The sequence below is a fragment of the Narcine bancroftii genome, chromosome 9, assembly GCF_036971445.1.
Source record: "Narcine bancroftii isolate sNarBan1 chromosome 9, sNarBan1.hap1, whole genome shotgun sequence".
Lineage (NCBI taxonomy): Eukaryota > Metazoa > Chordata > Chondrichthyes > Torpediniformes > Narcinidae > Narcine > Narcine bancroftii.
Window position 1 is genome coordinate 53,126,036 of NC_091477.1, and position 25,193 is coordinate 53,151,228.

At 43.3% G+C, this 25,193-nt stretch overlaps 1 protein-coding gene across 4 annotated transcripts in view; it reads right to left on the reverse strand.

Moving 5' to 3' along the window:
• LOC138743649 (slit homolog 3 protein-like) overlaps positions 1–25,193 on the reverse strand; it is a 726,007-nt gene that overhangs the window by 130,432 nt on the left and 570,382 nt on the right. For 3 of the 4 annotated variants that reach the window (XM_069899177.1, XM_069899179.1, XM_069899178.1), the window contains 3 exons: positions 19,002–19,073; positions 3,129–3,200; positions 583–726 (listed from right to left, as the gene is read on the reverse strand). In XM_069899177.1, the coding sequence (XP_069755278.1) occupies positions 583–726; positions 3,129–3,200; positions 19,002–19,073 (288 nt within the window). Of the gene's footprint in view, positions 1–582; positions 727–3,128; positions 3,201–19,001; positions 19,074–21,334; positions 21,443–25,193 lie in introns of those variants that run through there. The other variant, XM_069899180.1, reaches the window with a different exon arrangement.

Sequence of the window (25,193 nt, forward strand, 5' to 3'; positions counted from 1 at the left end):
TTCATATCTTCAAATGTATCTTCTGTACCTGACCTCTCCAATGCCAGATATACCCAACTGTATTAAAATTGGTAAACTTTTGATCAGTTTTTCATCCAACAAGATTTTTACACAGATGCAGAGCAGTAATTAATGTAACAGAATAGCAGGGTGTGCTTAACAACGGTCACTTTAGTACCTTATTGAAATTTTAGGAGACACATGATGCTGTGAACTGTGGAGAATAGAAGCAGGAATGATGTTGGTAGAGGATTGTTACCAATTTCTCAGAGACACACAGCATGGCCCTTCTGCCCATCAATTTCACACTAAAATTTCAAATCCCATTTACTCTACTCCAATACGAACCCTACTTTGTTCTCATGTTCCCATCAACATCCACTAACATACTAGCAGTAATTTACCCCCCACACCTTCATGATCATTCAAACCTTTTCTCTGTCCATAATCTGAAGTGTTCAGTAACTAATTTAATACAATGTACCTTTGGCTACTGTTATAACAACTCTGGTCCCTAGCATTATCTCAGTCTTTCTTGCTACAAAATGCCAATTGAATTACCCTCTAGAACAAGATACATACAGTGTCTGAATGGATCGGAGTGGTGTGAACAGTCCTTTGGCAATAGTCTGCAGCTTGTTGTCATACAATGACAGGAGATTAAGATTCTGCAGGTCCTGGAAGGCATTCACTCTCAAACAGTTAATCTTGTTGGCGTTTAGAAGTCTGGGGAGTGAAGGTAGATACGAGAATAATTATATTATGTTAGCGACAGTTGGAAAGACATCATACCCAAACCATTTCTGTTCCAGCTCCAATGCCACACCATCAGCCCAATTATAGATTCAATGATTAACTTGTACAAGTATTGGATCTGAACTGTCAAATTAAATGCAATTAAATAGGATTCCGATGTTGTATCTGTGCAGTATATGATCATGCAAAATTTACTGGGCTGCCCTGAATTTTTACATTTAGGTCAATCATGAGAAACTGTCTGTTTGCAGATCAGCATGAACCTCATGAATTGGCAATTCTAATCTGCCGATTGTTATTTTATTTAATCCCCCATAGGGAAGTAAAGTGGGGTTTTATGGTTGGAGTTCGTGCAATTGTTAAGCTTCTTGAATTTTCAGTTTTCCATTTTCGCCAAACTTTTTAGTGATATCACAGTTCATCAGGATTCCACAAAATAATTTGCAAATTTAAATTTTTCAAATGTCATTTAAAAAAAAAATTTAGACCTACAGCAGGTAGCAGACCTTCTCGGCCTACGAGTCCGTGTCACACACTTAAACCCAAATGACCTCCCACCCCCACCTGACCCTTCCGGTACGCTTTGAATGATGGGAGGAAATCAGAGCCCCCAGAGGGGACTAATGCAGATTTTACAATATATTATTTTGCAAGATCTTTGACAAGCCATTTTATTCCAACCCGAGCTTTTAAGTTGTTCGGCTGTCTTCCTTAGTGGAGTAGGAAATAAAAATCAGTGACATCGCTCAAAGTTCAGGTAGCTGAGGCTAATCACTTTTGCAAATGTGCAGATTTGGGTTTCATTTTGAATCACTCTCACTGCGGCACTCCTACACCAAGGCACCTCTGGTCAATCTTAGAATCAGGAGCTCAGTTTATTTTTGTGGAGGCCATATGCCCAGCTGCTGCACTGCTAATTTATTAAGCAGCTGGAATGTTCGCGATGCATCTGCCTTGCTGCTAAAATAAAACTTATCTTATCCATGTGTTACAAAATACTGGGGACGGAGTTGAACCATTGCCTCGCAGGTGTCGTGCCTCAGGATTCAAACGTGATCTCCACTGCTGACCGTGTGGATTTTGCACCTCCTCCTTGGTGAATGCAGGGTCGTCCAATTTCCGCCCACAACTCCCCCCCACCCAAAATACTGCAGTGAGGTGGGTGAAACGGAAACTGTAAATTTCCCCTAATGTGGAGATAATTGAGCAAAATCTGAGGAGGAGGATTTAACGGGAATGTAGACTGCAGGATACATGAGGATGGCAATGGCTAAGCAACATGGAAATCTTTCATATCCTCTTTAGAGAGATCAAGCAAAATGTTTGTAACAAACATTGTGGGGATATCAGTCAGATTGCTATTTAAACTGAAAATTATTTTTTTAAAATTGCGTCTTTTGAAGAGCACACATTGGAATGAATTAACATACATGATAAAAGTATCTGGATACATTGTAACACAAAAGTATGTCATTTGGCCCAACGGATCAATATCAACTCCCAACAGAATAATCCCATCAGACTCACTCAATTTCCCTGCACCACCATTCTCTCCCACATTCCCGTCATCTCCCATTTAGCCAAGTGATTTACCAAATGAGATGTGGAAGAAAAGTGGAATAACTGGTAGAATACCACACAGTCACAGAAAGAACGTGCTACATTTAGCTGCTGGAGGAGTGTGGCCACAGCACTAACTACAATGATATTATGCTGTGACCTGTTTAATGTTTTACAAATTTTCTTATGTAGGCCAATTAACAATTGACTTTAAGCTATTTAAAGGTGTTTCAAATTAGAAAACATGCTTTCATTTTGTCAGTGCCGCAGATAGATTGAAAGAATGGAAGTTACAGCACAGGTGGCAGGATCGGCGCCAAGAGGGGCATCCACGGGCATTGCCCACCCCACCCCAAGTGAGATGCTGTGACCTCCCCCCCAACCATCGCAGCCATCGCTCGCCATCAGACCTGCCCCCACCTGCATCATTAGCGTGCATCAAACGACAGTAGCGATTAGTGATGCTTGATGCAATAAAAGCAGCGCCCTCGTCTCCTACGTCAGAGGGGCGGATGATGTTAATGTTCATCGGCAGGTCGGTCCAGGCATCCAAAAGCACCCCTCCTCCTGCTGAGCGAATTTATGTGTTCCACTGTGCTCCCCCCATCACGCTAATGCCCCCCTCCAACATTCGTTCTGGCGCTGACCCTGACAGAATTACAATTTAACCAGTTGCGGTTCAAGGAATCTCATCATACCTGACTTATTGAATCTTTTTGAACAGGCAGCCAATTAGAGTCACCCTAATAGCACACAGAATGCTGCTGGTCTGTTTAAGTTTACGAATGAAACCAACGGAGAATGGCACTTACAGCAGCTGGATCGATATCAGCCCATCGAAGATGCCCTTGGGGAGTTCAGTAATCTTGTTTCCATAAAGAACACTGAGAAAACACAAGGAGGAAAACACACCAGTGAGGCACAAACAACTTGCTTCTGAAATAAAACTGATTTATTCCAGGTTAGCCATGAAAGTTATGGATGGCACATCTTCAGTAACAAATTTTATTTTTATAACCTGAAATTGCATTTATATTATAGTTTTAACATGGATACATATCCAAGGTGATATGTGGAGAAAACGGAATTATAGCCAAGAAGGAAACAAAAAAAAACTGGACCTTTGCTGTGTAGGATTCATTTGAAATTGATGTTAAAAGAGAATTGGGAATTGGAGAAGGGGAAAGATGCAACTGTAGTTTTGTTGGACGACAAAGAATCAGTGGACTCAAGACTGACCCCAGAGACCAGAGCTCCACAGCTGATGTTCCAGTGTCTGTTTGGAAGTTTAAACCAAGATTTCATCTATTTTCTCAGCAAGGTCAATAAAATCTCAACATGCCATTTCGAAGCGTAGGATTGCAAGAAATGATCACTCAAAGGAGGCTCATGAAAATTATTACTATCTCATTGCTCTTTATGCAAATATTGGTCTGCACTGATTAGCTATCGTGTGTCTTGGATCACAACTCTGATTATACTGTGATGCTACCATTATGTATATAGATGCAGATACGTGCTGTGTGGGCTGGCCCACCCCCTGAACCTGTAACTCCTCCCTTCCAGATATCCCCATAGGCTGCCATGCCCAAATCCCTCCCTCAGTACTTGCCTTGGAACTGGGCCAGCAACATACAAGCTGTGCTGAAACTTTAAGGTGATTAAAGCCTATTAATCATGACTCTCTGTCTGATTGTGGTTGATTGGTGGTACAATTTAATCACCTTAATTTTAGACCATGGACAAGATAGCATGGGCAGATAGGTTAGACACCGACCCCAAGGACCCAGAGGCCTAGACTAAATATGACCAGAGGGTGCACTGCCTCAATGCTTTCATGAGGCGCAACAACGTGCAGAGTGAGGATACTTTGCGGGTACTTCACTGGTTGCAAAGATATTTGAGGAAAAAATCAGATGATGAAATGTTTTCTCCAACAGGGGGATGGGAAGGGAATTTTGGAGAGGAGAAATGAAGGATTGGGGGAATTCAAAGGCTGGTTTATAGAGGGTGGGTATTGCCAGGGATTGACTCTTATCTAGAGACTTAAGCAAAAGATTCAAGTAAAGGTGGATGCAAGGAATGCGACAGCTAGAGAAATGTCCAGACTACACACATTATTGTTGCCTGAAGAAAAGAAACAAGTGGGTTAAGCAGAATCTTGACCTAATTGTTGACAATTTCTTTCCCTCTGCAGATCCAATAAACCTGCTGACTATGTGGAGAAGAAGGCAGTGCTACTGCAGTTGTTGGTGCAAACTCAGGAAGAGCAGGGAATAGAGGACGGGCAATGTGTCCGACCACTTGGCTGATCTGCCCAATCACCCGTGCAGGATTAAGTTCCCTGTAGAACAAGGTTTTTATATCGATGACCTCGGACTTTCATTATCCAAAATGGCATCACATCCTTCGTGAGTTACGGGCTCCAGGGAAGCAGCAGATCAGAGCAGGTCACCAGAGAAGGAGAGGAAATTACAGAGTAAGAAACCACAGCAGTAGAACAGAGTCCAGATTGGTGTTTTGCAGTTGAAGGCCTCACTCCTTGAACTGGCTTCTAGGAACTAAGTATTGGGACTGGGCTACGTGAAGTTACGAGGCTGAGAAGGGCTCCCAAAGATCTTTAGGTGTCTATGGGGGGGTTTGAACCAGGAGCCAAAGAGGGCCTGAACCTTGGATTCACCACTGGACAGCACTGGAGGCGGTGACAGGAAGGGAAGGGAGTCCCTTTTGCTTCTTTTTCTTGTGACAGTTGTGCTGAGCTGGTGGCACTGAGGAAACAAAGGAAAAAAAGATTTTTGTCTGTTTAGCATGCAAAACAATAAATGGAATCTTGAACCTTCGTCTAGCAATTCACTTTTATCTCCAGATTCCAGCATCTACGATCTCTTGTATTTTGACTCTTAAGGACAGGTTGACAATTTTCTGCACGATTAGCTCTCATGTCTGCAAGTATTCTCACTTTTTACCAGAATTATTCAACTCCCTACTGGGAAAAGTTGCTGTTCTTTGCAATCACTGTACTCCTAATCTAGTGGTGTGGTCAACTTGTGGATTCGAGGAAAGATAATTACACTGCTGCAACTCTCAGTTCAAAGTTGTTAAACTTATTAAACTTTGACCCAAGCAAGTCCGTTTCACAATAACAGCAGCAATGTTCATGGTTCATTATATTCAATTGCACACTGTGTTTAGCAAAACAAGAAACTGAATATCTATTGGGGGGAAAAAAATTGCTCTTTAAATGTGAAATCAGTCAGTGAAGGAGCGGGGGGATTAAAAGTAGATGGATTTAGAGGCAAAATATTAAACGTTAACAGAATAATTAATCATGAAAGAGGAAGTTCATTAGCTGAATTAAATATTTATTGGAGGTTTTCCTTGTTGTTGGATGATTTGTGAATCAGAAGAATCAAGGTTAATGATGCATGGGCCAAGCTTGGCAATCAGTATCAAGAGAATAGCTGTGTGTTTCCACCACCCCAAATCTATGGCAATAATGATGGATCACCTCACCTGGCTTGGATCACCTCCTACCAGCTCCCTTAGCCTCGAGAGATATACTAACCAAGGATTCAGGATGAAGACCACTCCTATGAGAAAGGCTGGTTCTAGGCGAATGCAGCCATCACAGGGATACCCTAGGAAGCCAAGGTTAATATCAGGAGACAAGCTGGGAGGAAAAGAGTGCTCCAACCTCCTGCTGGGAAGTCTTGCTGCTCCCATCAGACACTTCTTCCATGCCATTGTCCCTCTAACTCTAGGTAACCATGTCCCATGAATTATTTGGTGCTACAATGGGGCTTCTTTCAGATTTGCTGAGAATACTTCAAACACAAAATTACAAAGACAATAAAAGTAAGTACAAGCAATTTAATAACTAGCTTTGAACATTCGAACAAAAGGAAGGTAAGTAAACTGAGTTGCTTAACCAGAAGGAGAGATGTTGCAATGGAGATATTATTCATGGTTATTGGAAGAACAGATGGTTTTAGACTCAAGCTTAGAAAATGTAGAACTATACTGTGACTACTTAATGCAAAAGGTGCTGAACATATGGCACAGACTGTCTTTCAAGTAAATTAAGGAGAACATTATGGAGAATGTTAGATTTATTACGATAGATTTTAATACTGAATTGTGAATTATTGAGTCTTTTCCAGTCCTGTGATTTTCTATGAAGTGTGAATCATCAAATGCATGTTTTGAACAAACAGAAGTGATTTATTTCCATTTGGGAGTGGATGGCAGTGAATTGGATAATAAGAAAGTCAAGGATATCACACAATGCTATTGAATTTGGGATATTTCTAGGTGTTTCTAGTTGTTTGGGTACAGCAAGAAATTGAGTTCGGAACACAGTAGGGCACCGGAAAACACACGCTTTATTAGTCACGAAATGAGATAAACTCCAGGGCAGTCCAGGAAAACACAGTTATTAAAACTACAATTTAACAGGATGCAGCAGTGAAACTGACAATCGCACGCATACACGCACGCACAATGAGTTAACGTGGACAGTACCACAACACTCACAACTGGTTCACACCCAACCTATGGACCCTGACTGGGGGAAAGGGTTCAGTGGTGTTAGACTATGCGTGGGCACTCACTACAGCTCTGGAGTAACAACTGTGGGAAGGGTTCTGACTCTGGGTGAGGTGCCATACAGGTGTCTTGGTTTAAATGGGGGAACACACAGTCTCTAATCTCCGGTTAGTGGAGGTCTGTGGCTGCTCTATTGATGATTACCCGATTGATGGTGACACCCTGTTCAGTGTGGAGGATTTCTATACCTGACCTATATTCTCCTCCGGATGGTGTCCAGCTGTGGTGATGGTGACCTGGACCGAGTGCAGGAGTTGACCACGAGGCAGAGGGAACGGACAATGGGGGGGTGTGGTTTAAATAACCCACTCTGAGGAGTGGGGGACCCATTGTTCGAGGCCTGGCCAATGCTGGCGCATGCTCCACCTGGTTGGCCAGGTGGAGAGGCTGCAGTTCTGTGCGGCTTCCAAACTCAGTCAGACTGCCTGACTGACACGAAGGATGAGGCAATGTTGTGCTGAATTCTCACTACACTTTGGCACTAATGATGTCTCCACTTCATCAAATGTTAAACAATGATGAGCCATGTCAGTGAGACAATGATCAGCACATGAAATGTAACTGTAAACAAAGAGGAGCTGGGGTGGGGGGAGCTCAGTAGATCAGGCACCATACATGGAGAGAAATTGACAGTGAACGTTTCATGACGGGAACCATTTTGGAGTCTCTTGCATTGACTCTCCATTTCTCTCCCATGTATGGTGTCTGACCTGCTGAATTTTCCCCACTCCTCTTTGCTTGCACTTTAGTTCTTGTGTTTCTTCAACTGTTCAGTCAAATCCTAAGATGTCAGCCATTTTTGGTGCATTACACCACCAACCAATGTGCTAAATCATAGCCGGCCACGTGAGGAACCATGGTCACGAGAGACTCATTGGTTTTACCAAGAGTGAATAAAATTAAAAAAGGGAGCTGGTGCTCACAACTCTACTAGGAGCTACAAGTATAACAAGCTGCTGTTGGCAGTTCCAGCAGTGAACTAGCCATTGCCATGATGGCAGTGCAAAGGATACACTTGTGGGTAATCTTCCTGCTTCAATAGGACAATGACAAGAAACACAGAACACCCAAGCATAATGCAAAGGCCAATGTGTTGCAGAGACTCTCCTGGAAAGAAATGACAATGACTGAAAAAAACCTAAAGTTACAGTACAAATGGAGGTCAATGATTTTGCCGTAAACATCACTGGCACCTACAGTGAAGAAAGGGTATGGATGACCAAAGCCTATATGAAATTGTTAAATGACAGCCACAATGAATTCTCCATGCCCAGGCTTATAATGGGTGCACAGGAACAATGATACACAAGGAACTGCCAACAGTGGTTTGTGCTCAGTGTCACATGTGAATGGGTTTTCTTTCAGGAAGATTATGGAAGATTCCATGTAGGTTACTTGAGTAAACATAGTAAACATTGAAGCCACTGTAGAGGGAGGATTTGTCCATTGATGATATTCACAAAGGTCGAGAAAACTTATCTAGCTTCTTGTTTCTCAAGCATTTAGGTCTGACTGTGCAATGGACCTTGTTGGAGATCAAGAACTCATTGAACACACATTCAATTACTGCAATTGAAAACAATGTCTACCAGAAAGAAAAATTCACAAGATGACCTCAGGATGATCATCCAATAAATTAAAGCCAGCTCCTTCCTTCGAGAAGAATGGACTATACTAGATGATGACACACAGGAAACTGCAGATGCTGGAATCTGAGGCTAAATACCATCTGCTGGGGGAGCTTGGTGGGAGGAGCATCATTCATGAGAGAGAAGGAATCATCATAATTTCAGGCTGGAGTGCTTCATAAAGACTGGAAATGCAGAGAGAGAAGCTGGTGGAATGATCCTATCAATCACATCTTTTCAAATCACTGAAACGAGTTATACATGAAAGTTCAGATACTGATATGCCTTGGCACTTCAAAGCAACATACACCAGTTCCTCAGTTTCCTAATCCCACATTCAATATTCTCGCAACATTCCAGTTTTACATTCTACAGTCTCCACACCTCATGGACTGCCCCATCATCTCTAGTAGCATTCAATTCCTGCATCACCTTCCATAATCTCAGCACTTAATGTCATAGTCTCTGCAATCCCTGCATCACTTCCTAATTTTCTGTTCAGCTGCTACCTCATTTTGCCATCTCTGCTCTCCCATTACCACATTCCACAGTCTGTGCTTCCCAATACCTTGCTCCACAATCTCTACAGTGCAAGTATCACATGCCCCAGTTCTCATCACCATATATTCCGTTGGCTCTGCACTGCCACTCCCATGTTCCATCACCTTTTCTCTCTAGGTGTTACTCTCTCCAATGCCAACTTTCCCTCTATTAGGACTCCAATATCATGTTCCAGAGGACCGTATTTCTTAGTTTCTGCACTCTCAGTACTCTAGTTTCATTGCCTCTATATTCCTAGAACCAGCCTTATCTGAAAATCTGAAATCTGAAATGCTCCAAAATCTGAAGCCTTTTGAGCGCCGACATGACGCCACAAGTGGAAAATTCCACACCTGACCTTACTTGCTCATGTGGGGCTCTGACGCTCTGTTGGCACCAACCATCGTCACTACCAGATCTACGTGGATTACTCAGTGTTTTTTGCTTATTCTCTGGTGCGTGGTATGAAGAAAATGACCAAAATGGTACTGAATCAAGGCAAGTACAAAACATAATTTTCACATGAAATATGAAATTCATCTCCACCTAAAATGCCAAGTTTGAGGGTAATATGACCAGCAACATTATTGAATTGAAAAAAATAAAATATCGTGTACTTTCACCTTTTGATCAAAACAGCATCGCAGATGGAGACTGAAAGCCTGCTGTTTAACAGCTGATACGGGTATTCTGCTGATACTACCGTGCGGCTTAGTTACCCTACACATATTATTCCAAAATCCAAAAAAATTCCAAATCTGAAACACCCCTGGGCCTATGCTTTGACCTACCCCTCATCATACAGTCTCTGTGCACACAAAATAGAATTCTTCAGTGTCTGATTTTCTTATTGTGTAATTCTACAGGCAACAACCAATGTTCAATGTTCAATGATCAAAACTCCAGTTGGTTTATCATCCACAACCTAAAGATCTTCTATACTTGGGGTTCTTAGCTCTTTGGTTCCTTTACTTAGCACAGACCACCAACCTAAACACCTTCTATTTTTGGGGTTCTTAGCTCTTTGGTTCCTTTACTTAGCACAGACCACCAGTAACAAACTAATGCTCCACCAGTGGGGTGGGGTTGTGTGTTTGCTGGCAAGTTCTCATCCCTTGCCAGACCACTGATGGGGTTTTTGTTCTGTTCTGATGGGAACTTTGAGAATTTTTGTTATTTTATTGTCAAATTCACAAACTTATTTTACATATTAATTGTTTACTTTATCAATAATATTTACCTTTGCCGCTTTGCTGTTGGCAGACAACCTATAATAAACCTCAGCACTTAATGTCATAGTCTCTGCCAAGGCATATCAGTATCTGAACTTTCATGTATAACTCGTTTCAGTGATTTGAAAAGATGTGATGATAGGATCATTCCACCAGCTTCTCTCTCTGCATTCCCAGTCTTTATGAAGCACTCCAGCCTGAAATTATGATGATTCCTTCTCTCTCATGAATGCTGCTCCACTCACCAAGCTCCCCCAGCAGATGGTATTTAGCCTCAAATTCCAGCATCTGCAGTTTCCTGTGTGTCATCATCTAGTATAGTCCATTCTTCTCGAGCATCACAAAGGAAGAAGTATTGTTAAAAGTATTTGGATTTGACAATACCAGGTTATCCATCCTTTGTGTTAACCTATTTTAAAAAAAATCAGAACAGGTACATTCCCGCACCTTCCAGTGCTCATATCCACAATACATAATGGTGAAATTAATTGTGTTCACTTCTGTATCAATACATATTCATTTCAAGGAACTGTTGTCTGTCCACCAATGCACACTGATGAAATTATGCATTGTTCATTTTACAGACCCCTGCTTGTGGAGATAGATTGAGATGTACATTGGTGCAAATCAATGTTTGAATGAGAATATTAGCACTCAATGGCTTCGAAAATGCAACCAATTATCCATGGATCTGGAAAGTTCTTATGGATTGGGAAGGTTGGCAGATTTTTTGGTCTGGCAGCTATGGATGTGAACCAAGCTGTGCAGCGCTATAGTAGATCATCAGTAGATAATACCAATAGGGTCTATTATTTTTGGAGAGAGAACAACTAACTTCTAACAATGCACTTGGGCTTGATTTGTGCAATGTAATGGACCTTTCAACCCAAATTGCAAAGACACTTGCAACATCTGGTTTTAATCTTATGGTGCCTAACTCTTTCAAACGGCTGTTGCGCTTGATAGGAAAAGGAAAAGGAGGATTTAGCACTGGGTGGGGGTGGGATGATGCCACACATAAAGTAGGATATGAGGAATGTACTGGAATTGAAAAGATCCACAAACAGCTCTCCACCATGTCTGGGGAAGCTACTCTGAAACATGATGACTTGGGCAGCAACCATGGATACAACAGAATGAAGATCACCTTCTTATCTCAAAGTCTCCATTTAGTTTAAGGCTTGAAAGTAAATTTATTGGATTAACCATATTCCCTGCCTGTGTGGTCCTTCAAATGCCACAAGTACTCAAGGACAGCAGTAAAAAGAGTTGTATTACTCTTGCAATGTACCAAGGAGTAACAGATTTTCTTTTCAGAGGACTCTTGGGTTTAAAGTGGATATCCCCCATCAACATGCTCTGTGACCAATCTCATACTCTCTATATGCTTTGAGGGCAGTGTTCCATCTTCACGCTGCCTATTCACTCCCATAACTTCCGCCGGAAGTCTTTGCTTCTCACATCGTTCATTGACTGCAGGGTGTCCAGCGAATGACTAGTGCGACTTAAAATTACTTCTTAATGGAGTGGTGCAGAGTGGCAGTTTGTGGAGCTGATATCCAATTTGCTTGGTGAAAGGAAAGCCTGTGAAGAAGGATGGATCTCAGGAAGAAAGCACACAGGCTTTCACACTGAAAATGTACCTAACACACATCAACAAATTGTTGGAATCATGATACCTGGTATCTCAATTCCAATTTTACACCGGTCATGTCTGGTAAATGACCTGTCTCAAAAATAACACATCAGCAGGCATGATAGAACCCACTCTGGAACTGGAGACAAGGAGTTAAAGTGGATTTCTGGGGGGGAGGGGTGGGTGTCAAAGCAGTTATCCAATGGATTATCAGAAATTGTTAATGTGCCACTGCAGGGAAGTGGAGTGGCCCTGTGTACATTAATCGACAGCTGCCTCTCAAATTAACAAGTTTGCACTCCCACCCTTGCCTCTTGGCTGCAAGTGCTTCTCCAATCTTTGTCAAGACCTAGAGATGGTTCACCCTTCAGCTGGGACAAGGCATGCTAATGGGATATGAGACCATTTATTCATGTGGAGGCCAGGAAGGAATGCAGTGGAAAAGTTGCAGACTCCTTCCCTCTCCCAATTCTTCTGCTGTCTCTACCTTCCTCTTTTCCAACATTGAGCTCTTGTTCCTTTTGGCCGTCAGTCAATGCCAAGGAGAACTCCTATTGGAGCACATACATCTGGGTATTACTGGTTTGTGCACAATCATTTAAGTGACTATTAAAACAACTTCAGCACCCATCAGATTATTTATTGTCAAAATATTTTTACAGGTATGGAAAAGAACAAGAAATTACATGGAATTGCAACAAGTGCCAGAATGACCTTATTCATTCCTGTTGCTAATAAGTGGTCCCTGAGAAGGCAGTGGTGGCCAGGCTGCTTGAATTATTGCATTCTGTATGGATAAGATATTCCAACTGAGTTGTTGTCCGAGTGGTAATGAAGGATTGGCGATATATTTTGAAGTCAGTATGTAACAGAGCAGAACTTGCAGGCAGTGGTTCTTCCAAATGTTCGTGAGTAGCTGCCAAGGAAGCCCTGACAAGTCAAAACATTGAATGATAGAAATGGTACATGATGTGGGCATGAGACTGAGGCAGTCGAAATGATGGTGGTGGAAGTTGATGGTGGCGTGCTGATCAAATAAACAACTTCATTCTGGACATCGTGGACTTTTGTGAGTGTTGCTTGAGTTTTACTCATCAGAACAAAAGAGAACAATAGGATGCATAGGTTGGCCCAGTGGGGCAGCTAGTAGAGCTTCAGGCTTATATTTCCATTGACCTGGGTTCAACTGCTGTCTCTGTTCTCTGTGATTGTCTGGGTTTTAACTGGGTGTTCCAGCTTTCTTACACTTGCTAAATGCTAAGTCACCTGGCCATTTTAAGTTGACCCAAGTGTATAGGTGACTGATAGAATCTAAAGCAGTGGTTCTCAAACTTTTTCTTTCCACTCACATACCACTTTAAGTATTCCCCATGTCATAAGGGATTGTTTAAGGTGGTATGTGAGCGGAATGAAAAAATTGAAAACCACTGTTTTAATTGTACCTGATTGACTCATTATGTGCACGGTTTCATAACTCCAAAGGAAATGGGCCAATGACAATTTTTCTCAAGCAAAATATTTCAGTAACAATTGGGTCTAGAGCAGTGATTCTCAACCTTCCCTTCCCACCCACATACCACCTTAAACAATCCCTTACTAATCACAGAGCACCAATGGCACAGGGATTACTTAAAGTTGTATGTGAGTGGAAAGAAAAAGGTTGAGAACCACTGATCTAAAACTATGGGGGGGGGGAGGGGAAGATGTTGATGGGAATTTTGGAAGAACAAAAATGTATTGGGGTAGGATTGTTTTTATAGACATGTAGCACGATAACACACCCTTCCAGACCACAAGCCTGTGCCATCCAAAAACCCCAAATAACCTACAGCTTCCGCATGTTTTGAAGGGTGGAATTAAACAAGAGCACTGGGAGGAAACCCGCAACAACACGGTGAGAACGTACAAACTCCTTATGGACACCAGTGGATTCGAACCCTGGTTGTTGGTGCTGTAATAGTGTTGCGCTAAATGTGTCACCTCAAGTGCAGAGATGGATGTTCGTTGTGCCAAAGGGCCAGTTTCTGACCTCTCTCTATGGCTCAAATTAATCTCTTCACATAGCAGATGGAAACACTTTGGGGCATCAGACAGTGGGACGCTCACCACAGAATGCCCAGCCTCTGGGCTACTCATGACTGATATGACGGGACGAGTTTTGTTTAACTTATGTGCCATGAATGTTACTTGTGTATATGTAATCATGATCTCTTGTTAATAAATATTGTGAGGTATCATCCCCCATGCTATTTAATATCAGGGTGAGGAATGCAGCATGAACTGATGATCTACATTCTAATTACATCACGGCCAGCCTGCTTTGCATGTCATGATATTTATAACCATGTAACCATATAACAATTACAGTACGGAAGCAGGCCATCTTGGCCCCTTTAGTCCGCACCGATTTAAGTGAACTACTCTAGTCCCTCCTACCTGCTCCCTGCCCATAACCCTCCAATCTCCTCACATCCATGCACTTATCCAACCTCCTCTTAAATGACAAAATTGACCCTGCTGCAACCACCTTGTCCGGAAGGTCATTCCACTCAGCCACCACCACTCTCTGAGTGAAGAAGCTTCCTCTCATGTTACTTCTAAAGTTTTGCCCCATCCCTTAACTTATGACCCCTCATTTCAATCTCACCTACCGTCAAGGGGAAGAGCCTATTCACATCTACTCTGTCTATCCCCCTTCATAATTTTATACACATCTATCAAACCCCCTTCAACCTTCTGCACTTCAATGAATAAAGACCCAGTCTACTCAATCTTTCTTTGTATTCTAGATACTGCAATCCAGGCAACATTTTAGTAAATTTTCTCTGCACCCTCTCTACCTTATTGATATCCTTCCTATAATTTGGCGACCAGAACTGCACACAATATTCCAAACTTGGCCTCACCAATGCCTTGAACAGTCTCAACATCACCTCCCAGCTCCAATAATCTATGCTTTGATTTATAAAGGCATACACATTTTTTTAGCAAAGGTATCTTTCCATTGGAAAGTAAATATCAAGTCGCATCTATCATTCAATAGGCCTAATAGGATTAAAAAAAAAGAAAATAGTGCTATGGTGAACAAAATTTATCCCTTCTAGATATTCCTTCATATTCAATTCACTAATTCACTGATTTAAATGCTGAATCTCCTATGGATCTTTAAAATTAACAGTCGCACTTCTTAGCATTTATGGTTGTCCATACCTGATGTCTTTTTTCAGCATTCTTGGCATGATTCAAGACATACTGATTGCAGTGACCACATTTTCGATGAGCTTATGCACAGCTGCTGCCAAGCACACATGCAAGAGCACCACTTGATGTCCACTGTGGACTACTCCCATTTGCGAAACATTCTTCTATGCGCATAGACACAGAAGCAGGTGAATGAAGACCTGTTGCAGAGGTACGGAAAAGACTAATCCTGCCCTGAGCAAAGTCTTTGAGTGGTCCATTGCAGCGATGTCTTCAATTTTTCTCGGTCGTCGAACTTGAGCACCACGGTTCCTGTCCTGGGTGCTCATCATCAGTAGTTCAGGGTCTTGCTGGTTGTTAGAGCTGGTAGCAGCCAGAACCATAACATGCTGCTCTCTGCCCCACTGGTCTAAGGGAAATTTGCTCCAACCTGCATGTCTCTTGGAAGTGGCTGCTTTCAGCAATGATAGGATGGCACCATGACACAGCAGGTGGACTTGCTGCTCCAACGACACCCATTCAGTCCTGACCTCATGTGCAGTCTGGGTGGACTTTGCACATTCTCCCTGTGAATGTGTGGATTTCACTGGGGTGCTCCATTTCCTCTCAAATCCAAAGACATGCTGATAAATTACTGACTACTATAAACTTCACTTCAAGCCAAAGCCCAGGAACAATAAAGCCCCCAGAAAGAGGTTCAATGTTGGAAACCTGCAGTCAGACGAAGCGAGAGGAAACTTCCAGGCAAACCTCAAAGCAAAGCTCGACGATGCAACCCGCCTCACGGACCCGTCCCCTGAAACCCTCTGGGATCAGTTGAAGACTACCATACTGCAATCCACTGAAGAGGTACTGGGCTTCTCCTCCAGGAAAAACAAGGACTGGTTTGACGAAAACAGCCAGGAAATCCAGGAGCTGCTGGCAAAGAAGCGAGCTGCCCACCAGGCTCACCTTACAAAGCCGTCCTGTCCAGAGGAGAAACAAGCCTTCCGTCGCGCATGCAGCCATCTTCAGCGCAAACTCCGGGAGATCCAAAATGAGTGGTGGACTAGCCTCGCCAAACGAACCCAGCTCAGCGCGGACATTGGCGACTTCAGGGGTTTCTACGAGGCTCTAAAGGCTGTGTATGGCCCCTCACCCCAAGTCCAAAGCCCGCTGCGCAGCTCAGACGGCAAAGTCCTCCTCAGCGACAAGATCTCCATCCTCAACCGATGGTCAGAACACTTCCAATCTCTTTTCAGTGCCAACCGCTCAGTCCAAGATTCCGCCCTGCTCCAGCTCCCTCAACAGCCCCTAAGGCTAGAGCTGGATGAGGTTCCCACCCTGGATGAGACATATAAGGCAATCGAACAACTGAAAAGTGGCAAAGCAGCAGGTATGGATGGAATCCCCCCAGAAGTCTGGAAGGCTGGCGGCAAAACTCTGCATGCCAAACTGCATGAGTTTTTCAAGCTTTGTTGGGACCAAGGTAAACTGCCTCAGGATCTTCGTGATGCCACAATCATCACCCTGTACAAAAACAAAAGCGAGAAATCAGACTGCTCAAACTACAGGGGAATCACGTTGCTCTCCATTGCAGGCAAAATCTTCGCTAGGATTCTACTAAATAGAATAATACCTAGTGTCGCCGAGAATATTCTCCCAGAATCACAGTGCGGCTTTCGCGCAAACAGAGGAACTACTGACATGGTCTTTGCCCTCAGACAGCTCCAAGAAAAGTGCAGAGAACAAAACAAAGGACTCTACATCACCTTTGTTGACCTCACCAAAGCCTTCGACACCGTGAGCAGGAAAGGGCTTTGGCAAATACTAGAGCGCATCGGATGTCCCCCAAAGTTCCTCAACATGATTATCCAACTGCACGAAAACCAACAAGGTCGGGTCAGATACAGCAATGAGCTCTCTGAACCCTTCTCCATTAACAATGGCGTGAAGCAAGGCTGTGTTCTCGCACCAACCCTCTTTTCAATCTTCTTCAGCATGATGCTGAACCAAGCCATGAAAGACCCCAACAATGAAGACGCTGTTTACATCCGGTACCGCACGGATGGCAGTCTCTTCAATCTGAGGCGCCTGCAAGCTCACACCAAGACACAAGAGAAACTTGTCCGTGAACTACTCTTTGCAGACGATGCCGCTTTAGTTGCCCATTCAGAGCCAGCTCTTCAGCGCTTGACGTCCTGCTTTGCGGAAACTGCCAAAATGTTTGGCCTGGAAGTCAGCCTGAAGAAAACTGAGGTCCTCCATCAGCCAGCTCCCCACCATGATTACCAGCCCCCCCACATCTCCATCGGGCACACAAAACTCAAAACGGTCAACCAGTTTACCTATCTCGGCTGCACCATTTCATCAGATGCAAGGATCGACAATGAGATAGACAACAGACTCGCCAAGGCAAATAGCGCCTTTGGAAGACTACACAAAAGAGTCTGGAAAAACAACCAACTGAAAAACCTCACAAAGATAAGCGTATACAGAGCCGTTGTCATACCCACACTCCTGTTCGGCTCCGAATCATGGGTCCTCTACCGGCACCACCTACGGCTCCTAGAACACTTCCACCAGCGTTGTCTCCGCTCCATCCTCAACATCCATTGGAGCGCTTACATCCCTAACGTCGAAGTACTCGAGATGGCAGAGGTCGACAGCATCGAGTCCACGCTGCTGAAGATCCAGCTGCGCTGGATGGGTCACGTCTCCAGAATGGAGGACCATCGCCTTCCCAAGATCGTGTTATATGACGAGCTCTCCACTGGCCACCGTGACAGAGGTGCACCAAAGAAAAGGTACAAGGACTGCCTAAAGAAATCTCTTGGTGCCTGCCACATTGACCACCGCCAGTGGGCTGATAATGCCTCAAACCGTGCATCTTGGCGCCTCACAGTTTGGCGGGCAGCAACCTCCTTTGAAAAAGACCGCAGAGCCCACCTCACTGACAAAAGGCAAAGGAGGAAAAACCCAACACCCAACCCCAACCAACCAATTTTCCCCTGCAACCGCTGCAATCGTGTCTGCCTGTCCCGCATCGGACTTGTCAGCCACAAACGAGCCTGCAGCTGACGTGGACTTTTTACCCTCTCCATAAATCTTCGTCCGCGAATCCAAGCCAAAGACTATAAACTTCCCCTGGTGTAGGTGGGTGGTAGATACACACAGTTGGAGTTGAAGAGCTTCTGGGGGAGAATGAGATCTGGGGAAATATGCGAGGGAATGGGACAGAGATATTCTGTTCGAGAGCTGTTTTAGAAGCAATGGGCCAAATTGCCTTTGCTACACCATTGGCCAATATGAGATTCGGCACCCAAGACCAGGTTTTATGTGGAATGCTGCTGGTACTGATTATGTTATTGGCAATTAACCTCAGAAGGCCTGCGATTCACAACTCTACAACACCATAAATGGCAGACTGCTGCTTCCCCAAACTCTTGCACCGCATCAAAGTGAAATCAAATTTGAACTCAAAGTAACTCAGGTTGGGTGGAATTACTCAGCCGGACAGCTTGAAGGAACAAAGTAGACACCGACGACATTAAATGTAAAATATCATTATCAGTTGTGTGTGTTATTTTGGCTTCTTCTCAGTGTCAGGGTCAAAAATTCTTCCAACCTGATGCATCTGTTTTAGGCCTTCAGAAATTTATATGCAGTCTCAATCTCTTTCACACGTAATCAGAGGAAACAGTAGGGAAAAAAAAACCCTCACAAAATATAAAGAAATGTTGAGAGAGGAGATTGAAGTTAAGAATATTAACTACATTTTAGACTGAAATGAGATAATAAAACATCTTGAACATATTACACAGTCACACAATGAACAGCCTCTTTATTGGGCTCCAAACTTACAGCGAGGTCAGAGATCGCAGTCCTTGAAAAGCATCAGCCGCAATTTCTGAGATCTGGTTCTTACTCAGGTCTCTGTGGGGAGAAATAAAATGGGGACATGTTACATTCTTTTAAACAAAAATACCAGTTGCAGAAATGGCAGATGCACATTACCTAACAGTGACCACTGCAAACTTGATCTTTTCCCTCACCCCCTCAGATTGTATTAATTCTGTGACACAAAAATATGGAAATGCCAGTTGATAACTGGGGTCATCAGAACCTCTGGGGCCATCAAATCCAAGTGTTCATCTTTCTTGCACATTACATTGAAGTACAGATGACTGTATCAGGCAGTTGGCGCAAGAAGAGCTGATCACAAGCAGGGAGAACAAACAAATGGAGTGCACAAACATGAGGAACATGACAGGATCAGGCCGAACTATCACAAATTTAAATTCACCTCCAGGCAAAAATAATGTCAGCAATGTAGTATTGATCAGTAAACCAGATTTGGTAGTTTCAAATCCCAACATAGTACTTTTGGAGCTTAAAATATAAACATATTGCTGTAGGATTCATGCAAATGCATGCTTGATGTCTGGCATGAACTCAATGAAGAAAAGGCCCTTTTTCTGTGACTCAATGAGTCCATTAACTTCAATAGACCTTGTGGGGCTACAGAGAAAAATGCAAAGGGGAAGGAACATTGCTTTCCTTTTAATTATTTATATTGTAGCGTACGCGCTGTGCGAGTGTGGAGAAGAACGACAAGCACAGCAAAGCCTTGAAAAACAAGACTGGTTCATTGCTCTGGCCGTAGAGCTTATATGGGCCCCAGACGCTGACATCAGGGCTATGCGTCATTGGACCGCTGGCCTGGAATTGGCCGGCGTTTCCGCCAGAGTTCTCCATCATCTCGCCATGCAGGAGGTCACCTGGATGTCACCCCCAGGTCCACACAGTTGCTGCGTTCGTTGACCATTTTGTGGGCCTGTCTGCGTCTCTGTGCGCAGGCCGCTAAAATATCTCATTTATTTTTTAGAAACATCCTAAATTTATGTATGCATTTTTTAAAACAATTATTAAAAAATATTCTTTTTTTTGTAGTTTTTAAATGTCTCTGGACATTTAAAAAAATGCTGTCAACTTTTACAGTTCACAGAACTTCCAAGCCAAACAGGTGCACTGATATCTTTTCGGCAAGCTATCTTCTTATTTTTACTCAATCTGCCCTGTGTGAGACTTGAGACTACATGGTGGGCTCTTAGCTATCATTTGAAAGGACCAAGTAAGCAAACAGTTGTGTTAAATTGCAACCAGCAGTTCAAGAAGGCAGCAGCCTCTGCTCCCTTATGTTGACTAGGATGGCAAGTAATGTCCACAACCTGAGAATGAATAAATTTAAGAACTGGGCTTAATTATAAATAACTGATATTTGTCTGGCCTGTAAATAAATCAAAGAAATTGTAGCACTGCTAAAGGCAGAGCTGCTGAAATAAATGCTGTCCCCACCGAGCAAATAAACCAGTAACTGCCAATAATTCAAACCACACGCACCCCTTTTTAGGGGAGGCGACAGGCTCAAGGGAGTGATGTCATAATGCTGCTGTGAGGCCTGGCCGTTCCCCTGGCAGTGCGCTCCTGCAGCCTGGAACTTCTGCGCAGTGGGGAAAAAGCCCCTGTGCCCTGCCGTGCTGGCTGTTCGCTACAGCGATTTGGCCTATCGTGTATGGGGTTGACCCGGCCTGCTACAAAATCATTCTAATCGGAAAGTCAACAACTTCAATGCATAGAATTGATGAGAGTAGCCAGGTGTTGATGAATTGGGCCTGTCTATAATTACCACAAGGCTATTCATGATGGATACTGAGAGCCTATTGTACAGGCATTAAGTCTCCCAGGCATGAGCAACGTGGACTGAGTGGTGAGAGGCCCTCCAGTTGCACACTGAATTTCTGTGCCTGGTGCATTTTTAGCTGGCCAAGGGCAGTTCTGCTGGGTGTCAAAGTTCAAATTTATTGTCAGAGTACACACATGACATCACTGACAACCACGAGATGCTTTTTTTCCTGCGGGCCAGGTAGATTTCTACTTTATAGATAACTGCAAACTGTCCTCAAGAAAAGATATCTGGGGAGATGTCACGTGATGCTGTAAAGGATGACACATAACTTCACAACTCCCGTGGGATTAGATAAAAAAGTACATAATTTTAAAAGTTTTTTTTTTAAGAAAATTACTTTAAAGTTAGAATAACACTCAATATTGAGGATGTTATCTAAGGAAGAAAAAAAATGGCCTTAACTAACTCCTCCTAAGTCTGAAAAGAAGGAAAAAGATACTGAGCCTACCTCAGCATTGAAGCAGGCCACTGAGGTATTTTCTGGATCCGCCAGCAAGGACCCGGGAGAGTGACGTTCCTCAGGAGCCTTCTTCGCATCGATTTGTAAAGATGGCGCTGGAGGGTAAACTAAAATTGCATCCCGCAAGCGCGAGAAGTCGGGCATGCACAGTACAGTAGAAAAGAAGGTTAAAAGAAATTCAAGGTCTCTTCAAGGGGCAGTCCGGCATGTCAACCTCAGAACATGAAAGAGATACAAGCCCAGTGGAAGAAATTTCTGTGGAGTATGAAAATGAAGAAGATACGCCAAGTTCAGGAGAGGAGCAGATCAGAAGGAAGAAAAAGGCTTCTAAGGAAGTAAAATTAAATCAAAGAAAAAAATATCCACATACAAAAGAGAAAAATGTAAATAAAAAAAGAAATGTAAATCAACTGAGTGTGCGATTCAGTAGAAATAAATATTCAATCATAAATAATGTGCAAAGTAAGAATTTTCAATTGAATCTGTTGTGAAGTCTGATAGTGGAGGGGTAGCAACTGTTCCTGATTCTGGTTATACAAGTCTTATGGCACCAATAACTCTATCCTCATGACAGCAGTGAGAACAGAGCATGCCCTTTGAGGTGCGGATCCTTAATGATTTCTGCTGCTCTCCGATGGCAGTGTTCCATAAAGGTGTTCTCGATAGTGGGGAGGGTTTTGCCTGTGATGCCTATTACCTTTAGTAAGGCTTTATGCTCGGGGGTATGGTCCCCATACCAGGCCCTGATGCAGTTGGTCAGCACGCTTTTTGCTTCAAATCTGCCAAGGTTTCCGATGTCTCTGCAAACTCCTGAGGAAGTAGAGGTGCTGACGAGATTTGTTCACATTGGCATTAGTATGTTGGGTCCAGGAAAGCTCCTCCAAGATAGTGACTCCCAGGGATTTAAATTTGCTCATTTTCTCCAACTCTAATCCTCCAAAGATCATTAGATCATATACTTCTGGGTTTTCCCTTCCTAAAGTCTACTGTCAGCTCCTTTGTTTTGGGGACATTGAGTGAGAGGTTGCTTTTAGTACACCATTCAGCCAAGTTTTTAGTACACCATTCAGCCATGTTTTTAGTACACCATTCAGCCATGTTTTTAGTACACCATTCAGCCATGTTTTCAGTCTCCTTCATGTCTGCTGACTCATTATCATCAGTAAATTTGTAAATATTGCTGTTGTCATTCCAAGCCAGAGGTGTAAAAACAAGTAGAGCAGGGGGGCTAAGTACACAGCCCTGTGGTGCTCCATTGCTGATAGAGATTGTGGAGGAGATCTTCCTACCAATCCTCACAGATTGTGGTCTGGAGGTGAGGGAATCCAGGATCCAATTATACCGTGGGGTGCTGAGGCCCAGATCTTGGAGTGTGAAGATCAGTTTTGAGGGAATTATGGTGTTGAATGCCAAACTGTAGCCAAAAAAGAGCATCCTGACGTAAGCACCATTGCTGTCTAGGTGTTCCAAGGTTTTTGTAGAGCCAGGGAGATGGTGTCTGCTGTCGGCCTGTGGCTGCAGTAGAAAAAGAGCATCCTGATGTGAGCACCATTGCTGTCTCGGTGTTCCAAGGGTTTTGTAGAGCCAGGGAGATGGTGTCTGCTGTCGGCCTGTGGCTGCAGTAGATAAACTGGAATGCTTCCATGTTGCCACTCAGGCAGGAGTTGATGTGCTTCAACACTGGCCTCTCGAAAGCCTCTTAATGCTGCCAGCACTTTTAAAACCTCTCTCAATGTCTCAGATTTTTTTTTTAAGTTGAAAGCTACAACAAACTTAAAATCTCACTGAAAATACAACTGAACATTAAAACACTTAATCAACCTGAAATAGTTGAAAGGAAAGCAATACAGGCTCTTTGCGATTTTTTTTCCTGTAGCACTGTCATCAAGCACTCCCATGTTATTCTCTCCATGTTTAAATTAAAAAAAACCTAATATACACATGCACCACGGTATCCGGCCTGCTCCAGCCCATAAGCCTATTCCTCCCAAATACACCAATTAACTACACTCCCCGTATGTTTTTGAACCATTGGAGGAAACTGGAGCATACAGTAAATGAAACAGTACGTTCGGAGGTCTTGGTGTAGTTTATGGTGAGTATAGTAAGGGGAGCTTTAAGAGCCTGATAGCCATGAGAAGAAATTTGTTCTTGAGGTACTGGATTTCAGTGCCCAAAGGTAGCAGTGAGAAGAGGTTGTGATCAAGAGTAATAGACGTCCTCTATGATGCTGATTCCCTACTTGAGGCAGCACCTCATAGATGTTTTCAATGGCTGGGAGGTCGAAGCCTGTGATGGATTTGGCTGAGTTTACTTCTTTCTGAAGCATTCTGTGTTCCTGGGCACTCAAAATGCCAAAGCAACCTTTGATGCAACCAATCGGTACACTTGTGGAAGCTTGAAGGAGTATTCGATGGTATACCAAACCTCCTCAGAAAGTCGATGCATTGGTGTGCCTTCTTCACGGATGGTGTGCTGGCTCCAGGAGAGTCCAGGTGGACTCCCAGGAACTTTAAGGTACAAACCTCTTCACTCTGACCTATCAGACAGACAGGTGTTTGGTATCTCATCCTCTTCATAAAATCCACAATAAGCTCCTTGGTCTTGATGTTGAGAGCAAGATTCTTGCTCTGGCATCATCCATTCTATACTGTATTCTGAGACATAATTTCCCATTAGTCAGTCAACAACAGCACTGTTGTCAATAAATTTGCTGGTGAATTGGAGCCTAACTTGGCCACATAGTCATTGATGTGGAGGGAATAGAGCAGAAGACCAAGCACACAGCTTTGAGGTGCCTCTGTATTGATGGTCAGTGGGAAAAAGATGATGCTGATGATCTTCACTGATTGAGATCTGCTAATGAGGAACATGAGGATCTCATTAAAGAGGGACAAACAGAGGGACATTAAAGAGGGACAAACAGAGTTCCATATGCCATAGGTCTCATTAAAGAGGGACAAACAGAGTTCCATATGCCATAAATCTCATTAAAGAGGGACAAACAGAGGGACATTAAAGAGGGACAAACAGAGGGACATTAAAGAGGGACAAACAGAGTTCCATATGCCATAGGTCTCATTAAAGAGGGACAACAGAGGGACATTAAAGAGGGACAAACAGAGTTCCATATGCCATAGGTCTCATTAAAGAGGGACAAACAGAGGGACATTAAAGAGGGACAAACAGAGTTCCATATGCCATAGGTTGATCACTGGTATGACAGTGTTGAACAATGAGCTGCAGTCAATGAACAATGTGAGTGTTCCTGTTGTTCAGGTGACCTAATGTAGAGTGGAGAACCAGTGAGATGGTATCTGCCATTGACTATTTGTAATGAAAGGTGAAGTGAAGAGAGTCCAGGCCCTTGTCACGAGAGGAGTTAATTTATTCCACGACCAACCTCTCAAAATACTTCATCATGGTCAATGTCGGTGTCACTGGCCAATAGTCATTAAGGCAGGTCATCTTACTCTTGTTGGGTACTAATGGATGTCCTTTTGAAACAAGTGGGGATCTCAGACTTAGCAGCAAAAGCTTGAAAATGTCTGTCATATTCTAGCCAAATGGTCCTCGTGGGATTTGAGGAAGCAACCAGGTATACCACCTGGGCCATGAGGATTGACCCTCATGAAGATTGTTTTCATGTCAGACTCAGAAACTGGGTGCAGAGAGTTGCTGGGAGCTGTGGGGACTTGCAAGAGTTCATCATTTTGAAGTGAACACAGAAGTTACTGAGCTCATCTGGAAGAAGTGAGATCATTGCTGTTGATCCACCTTGTTTCACCTTAAATGATGTAATGACACACAAGCCCTGCCCAGCTACCAAGTAACTGTCTGACATACC